At 32.8% G+C, this 6,430-nt stretch overlaps 1 protein-coding gene across 2 annotated transcripts; it reads right to left on the bottom strand.

Moving 5' to 3' along the window:
• Positions 1–2,090: 2,090 nt before the first annotated feature.
• Positions 2,091–5,336, bottom strand: LOC106774238 (trihelix transcription factor GT-2-like). 2 transcript variants are annotated; one of them, XM_014661169.2, is made up of 2 exons: positions 4,917–5,336; positions 2,091–4,093 (listed from the first exon to the last, which is right to left on the bottom strand). In XM_014661169.2, the coding sequence occupies exons 1-2, from the start codon at positions 5,213–5,215 to the stop codon at positions 2,596–2,598; spliced, it is 1,797 nt and encodes a 598-aa protein (XP_014516655.1). In that variant the 5' UTR covers positions 5,216–5,336; the 3' UTR covers positions 2,091–2,595. The 2 variants fall into 2 exon arrangements, with proteins under 2 accessions (XP_014516655.1, XP_014516663.1); XM_014661177.2 differs by lacking the exon at positions 4,917–5,336 and adding an exon at positions 4,669–4,802 and having other exon boundaries at positions 2,097–4,093.
• Positions 5,337–6,430: the final 1,094 nt, after the last annotated feature.

Consider the following 6,430-nt stretch of genomic DNA (forward strand, 5'->3'; position numbering starts at 1 on the left):
GATTATATCAGTAAGAATTACAATATTACAATATTTTCCTATTACATTCAAAATCTACAAGTTGTTTTTTAAATATTTTCCTATTATATTCAAAATCTACAAGTTGCAGCATCATCAAAACTCATCTTCAGGTTTTACCAATACTCCCTTATTGGTAACACGCTCAGGCGCCAATGCAAGAGCTCTGCGTTGAGGGCCTCCAACTCGACTCACTTAGAACCCAGCTCACCGGGTTGAACCCGTGGTGAGCCGGGTTGGCTCACCAACCCACCTATTGTAATTTTATTATTTAGTATTTTATGTTTTAATATTATTAAGCATTTTTTTTATTATATTGTAGATGGTGATAAAGAAGAAGATGTTTCAAGAGAGAAAAATATTATAAATTTATCTATTCAAGACTTTAATATTATAAATGGACAAGTGATATAAAAATTATCAATATTAAAAACTTATTTGTTCACCTTTTGTACATGTTTTTGGATTACGCTTGGATTGTATGATACTTTTTTTTTATTTTGAATTATCTTTAGAGTTTAACATCATTTTAGTGTGACATTTATTTAGATTTGAATTTAAAAAAAAAATTGTAATTTTTTTATTTAAACAAAAACTTATAATTAAATGAGCTAGTGAGTCAACCCGTTTAACTCACCAATATGAAGTGGGTCAGGTTGGGTTCAAATTTTCTCAGCTCGCTAATAAGTGAGTCGAGTTGGGTTGGCTCACTAGTAACCAACCCGTGGTAAGTTAGGTCGGATCAAGCCAGGTTACCCATTTTGACAGCTCTAATTTGAATTATAAACATGTTATTTTGAACTATCTAATAATAAAGTATACATCGTCTTTAGAAAAGAAGAATTGGTTTATAGTAAACGTTCTTCTTCCTCTTCATCTTATTCACCTTCCTATGATGACTATTTTATCTCATGAGTTGTTAACAGTTAGATACATGTTATACAAATCCAATAATACAACTTAAAAAGAAAATCAATCTTTTTTGACATAAGTGTCCAACTATAACATGTTTTATTTAAGAAAAAATTGCGTTAATGGGACAAATAAAAACTAGTTGACAAATTTATTTAACTACTATTCTTCCTATTAAACCATAAAAAAAAATACATTCTTATTACTTTTAATTACTAATACTTCTTTTTCTTTCATAATAAGATATATAATTATTATATATATTTTTTGTCAACGAACTCTGTCTGGGCTGATTTTCTAAGACTTGCAGTTTTAATATTTGTTTAAGTGAGACCAGCTATAAACTTATCTGATAGTTTGATTCTTGACCCAACTAAGTTTTCTGGTACATGTTTTTAAATTCAGGAGAAAGATAAACATAATTAAAGATAAATTAATCATACATAATGTTAAAAATGCATTGTCAGTTATCTCACGGTTAAAATAATATAAATGATCTTCCCAAATCTGGCGGCATGTGAAGTCAATGGTTGAAAATTAGCCAAGTTTTCCCTTCTCATACGCAATCAAAGCCTCCAAAAACACAGGAAAAATATGAAAGTACAACAGTGACTCTCTGATAGCTCCCATATATAGCCAACAAACATGGGAAAATGAAAAGTACAAGACTATAAGTATGCATGTGACATTAATTTTACTAAAAATTCATGAATAATTCTCTGTAAAAAAACCTTAATATGAGAAAATTCTTACAGAAAAAATAATACCAAATTTTATAATTAAATGTTAAAACTTCTAGTCTAATTTATTTGTATAGTATATTCTTAACTTAACACATTCTTAATTTGATCCTTTTTTTTTTTTTCATGTTGATGTTTGTAAAAACAGATCATATAAGCACGAATTTAATAGGTTTCTACCTATCAAAGTAATGGCAAAAAAGTATCAAAGTAGTAATATTTTTCGGTACAATAACTAAATTAAAAGTTCATGTAGGACCATATTATATGTTTAATTGAAGATAAAAGAGAACAAAAAATATAGGGTAAGATAGGAAAAGTAAGAACAAGAAAAGGGTTAGTGAAAAAAGATGTAAATATATATATATAAGAATTTAAAAAAGAAAGCATTATTGATAATTTATAAATCCAAAACCAGATTGCACACACCCACTACAGCTGCTTTGCTGGCCCATGTGGGTGTTTTTGAGTTAAATCTCTGAATCTAGTTCATGGTGGCAGAAGTCTGACCCACTACCCCAATCATCACCTTTTATGATACCCCATGCTCAGGAAAAGTCTCTCAGATAGGGTATGTTATGTGAAGCCACTGAAGCCCCATGCCTTTAGATAGATAGCTCATGGTTCATGATTGAAGAATTGAATTTTCTGGCACAGGTGTTTGTGTCATGCTTTTAATATCAACAATCTATGACAATTTCTGTTTCTTATCAGTAACATGTTACAACCCCATCAGAAAAATATAAATTGAATCACTATACCCAAGAATTGTTTTCCTCAATAAGTAATCACATTTTCAAGTTTGAAAAAAAAAAATGATAAAAAATAAAGGCTATAAGTAAAAGTACATTGAACAAACACGTAATATTTCTCCATTCAGAAAATTCCTTATCTTGTCTCCTTCAACTGTGTCCACTGAAGCAGTTTAATCATTTGTCCCAGTCTCACACCCTTCATCTTCCACACCATCTTCATCTTCTTCAACAGCAACGTGATCATCATCATCACCATCGTTTTCTTCTTCTTTTTCTTGATATTCATCGCTAGAGTTCTTCTCTATACCCTCTTCCAACGATTGGGGTGGAGGCCTCCATTGCTGCTCCGGTTGCACCATCAATGGCTCCATCATCATCATCTCGTTTGGCTTCATGTTCTGGAACACGCCAAAGGGATTCTGGGATAAGCTCTTTTCCTTGTATATAGCATCAAGCTCGTGAAAATAAGGACATGTTTTGCTATTTTCACGCCTTTCTTTGTTATTCTCCCTCATTTTTTTGAAGTACTTGTTGATGTTCTCCCACTTTTCCTTGCATCTCTTTGCACTCCGGTTGTAACCAAGCCTCTGCATTGCGATCGATATATCTTCCCACAATGGAGCTTTTGGTCCATTTTCTTGATACTTGGTATCAAGACTTGTCCTCAACCTTATCAAAGCATGAACTTCAGCCTTTGGCCATCTAGAAGAAGAAGAAGTCGCGGGAGAAGTAGTGACAGTGCTAGTACTGGTAGCACTGTGATGACCATTATTCAATTTCTTGACCTCAAAATTATTGTTTGGCATTGGTGTTGGAGGCTGTGATTGTAGCGTTGTTTGATTCTGTTGTTCTGGTGGTTGTACTTGAACATGTTGTGTGGTGTTTTGCTGGCCGTACATCTTCTGCAATAATGCAATGACTGCAGCATCTTTGGCTGCTGCTGTTGATCTCTCCTGAACAAGAATCTCATGTTCCCTGTTAATCCTTGCCATCTCTTGGATCCTCCAATTGTCTTGTTGTGACACTCTTTCCCTCTCCCTTTTGTCCATGGCTTCCAAGAACTTCTTCTGCATTTCCTCTTGCTTCAAGAGGACCTTCCTAGTGAGCCTCCTGAAGTAGTCCTTCCACTTTCTCTTCCTCCGGTACCTCTCTTCCAAGTCTTCATCAGATGCTGTGGAAGAAGAGGTGGAAGTGGTGGTGGTGGTTGAGAAAGGGGTGTTCATGTTTGGCAAAGAATACGTGACATTGTCGTTGTTGGTGTTGTTGGTGGTGGTTTGTGGTGGTGATGTGTCTCTAGGGTTGGTTGTGGATACTATGGTGGTGTTTGTGTTGGTATCGGTATTGGTTTGTGGTGAAGGAGAAATGTGTGTAGGGTTTGTGGAAGGAAAAGGTGTGACATAAGAGATAACATTGTTGTTACCATGATCACTTTGTCTAGCTGGCAACGTCAATGTGTTTGTTGTTGCCAAAGTAGGTTGTGGCTTTGTTGGGTAAGAGATCGTGAAATGATGATTTTCAAGGGCTTGTAATTGATCAAAGAATTTATAGGTTTTTCCATGTGATTTCCCACTTTTGTTTTCTTTGGTTCTCTTGTTGTACTTGTACACGTTCTCAAACTTTTCCTTGCATTTCTTTGCACTTCGATGATATCCAAGCCCCTCCAGTTTCCTGCGTGCAATCATTTATGCATAAAATTAGACACAGATATATGTAGAAAGAGAAAGAAAAACCAAAATTCAACATTATCCAATACAAAAAGAAATGCTTGAGATAAATAAAATCATATATAAATAATAAAAATAATGAACTAATGCTTTCAAATAAACAAGTTATAGAATCTCAGACAACGAAATGTACTTGCCTCGATGTACTAAATTAACAACAGAAGAGATGGTTCAATATTACCTAAGAGAATCTAACAAATAAGACAAAAAAACTAAACAAAAATTGAAACCAGGAACCCAATTGAATGAAGAGTGACCTAAAAGCTAGAGCAAATCACAGAATGATTCATTTCAAACACGGATCCATTTTACAGATGCCTTTACCTTTAAACAAAACCTGAAACTTAGATATGAAAAACTGAGGTCAATTATGCAGACCAAGTTCATCATATAGAATATTTACTATCTCACTGATACTGTGATACGATTTGGTGCATGAAATAAAATAAAAAATCTCGACAATTCGAATATACAAAAGTTTTGGAATAAAGGGAAGTGATATTTAATTGATTGAACTACCAATTGAAAACCAATTCACAGATCTGCATGCATGATCTGGAGGGAGATATTGAACTTTATAGTCTCTTCAGAAGCAATGAAAGAAAGAATGAAGTGACTTCAAAAAGAAAAAAATGAAAGAGATGAATAGAGAGAAAAGATGTATTGAAATTGAGTTATATATATAAATATATATATATATATATATATATATATATATATATATATATATATATATATATATATTTATTATATATAGTTTTATCTACCTTGAAACTTCTTCCCATAGTGGACCTTTAAGACTTGAATCACGAAAAACTGCATCCATATCCGACCTTATCTTCAAGAGAGCCAAAGTTTCTTGGCGGGGCCACCGGTTCCCTCCAAAGCTCATCTTATTACCTTCATTTCCTTCACCTGAATTTGCATCCACATCCACCCCAATCATCTCATCATCACCACCGTCATCCTCGCCGCCGTGAGCCGCTCCTTCCGTCGCCGCGGCCACCGCCATCTCGGGCTCGCTATGGGAGGAGATCTCCAACACACTTGAGTCTCCTAGCTGCATATAGCTACAGAGATATTGTGTCCCTATGCAATTACAGCTAGAGCAAAAAAATGAATTATAGAAGACAAGGTGAATACTATATAAGGGTTTTTATGAGTATGGGATGCTTGAGGTTATTATATATTTATTTATTTTGTGGAGTTTAATTTATTTCTATTTCGTAGCAGAGAAAAAAAAAATGGACTTTAATTAAGGTGAAGCAACTTTCATTCCATGTGATGTACATGGGTTTTGTTTATCTTTTTAATTTTATTATGAGTTTAATTAATACACACCTATGAAATGCTTTAAAACAGATATTTGATGAATAGTGCCACTTTGTTAATATGATTAAAAAAAAAAGTAATTTTTTATTATATCTTTAAAAAATTACATTTTCGGACAATATATATAATATAATAAAAAATTAAACTCATTCATTATTAGAGCATGGAATCTTCACTTTTTTTTTATTGGGTTGAAAATAAAAACGACAGAAAAGTCGCTTTGCTTCTCGTATCTGTGTGTCACAAGTAAGTGCCAGGAAAAGAAAAATGAAAGTAATAAAGTATGAGATATTATATATATGATTATAGGAAAAAAAAAATATCAAAAACGTAAAAGATTTTTTTATTTTTTTAATTTTTGGTTTTTGCGATAAATATTTTAGAAAAAGAAAAATAACAGTTGTAGTGGGAAATAGACCGCAGAAGCGACGATGGAGATAATAAGTTGTGGCCCATTGTTGTAGGTCAGCTTTTGCGTTTGCGGATTTTGGATTTCAGTGGCCGTTTTCACAAATGCCGTTGTGGAATTACTAATTTACCCCTAGGGTTGATATCAATTATCATTGCCTTCTAATAAATTCGTGGAACTCATTCTATCAAGGGAACTCATATTTTATAGACTTTTCCAATCCTTCAAAATTTTATTTAACATTAGTTTCACATTTTTACGTATTTTCAATGCAAACCAATTCTTCATAAATTAATTAAAATATAGTAGTTAAAAAAACTATATGGATTCATAATTTAATTAGTTTAAAGATTATACGATGTTATAAATATGAAATAGTGTAATGTAAGCACATATATAATATATAGTTTGGATAATAAATTGGAGGAAATTTGGGTGATGATCCGAGCACGTGGTGTGAGAAAGTAGAGTTTGAAGCTTGGTTATGAAAATAATAATTTGAACCTAATTTGATGATAATGATGAATTAATGGTTTTTTT

The sequence above is a fragment of the Vigna radiata genome, chromosome 1 (assembly GCF_000741045.1).
Source record: "Vigna radiata var. radiata cultivar VC1973A chromosome 1, Vradiata_ver6, whole genome shotgun sequence".
In the NCBI taxonomy this organism is placed as follows: domain Eukaryota; kingdom Viridiplantae; phylum Streptophyta; class Magnoliopsida; order Fabales; family Fabaceae; genus Vigna; species Vigna radiata.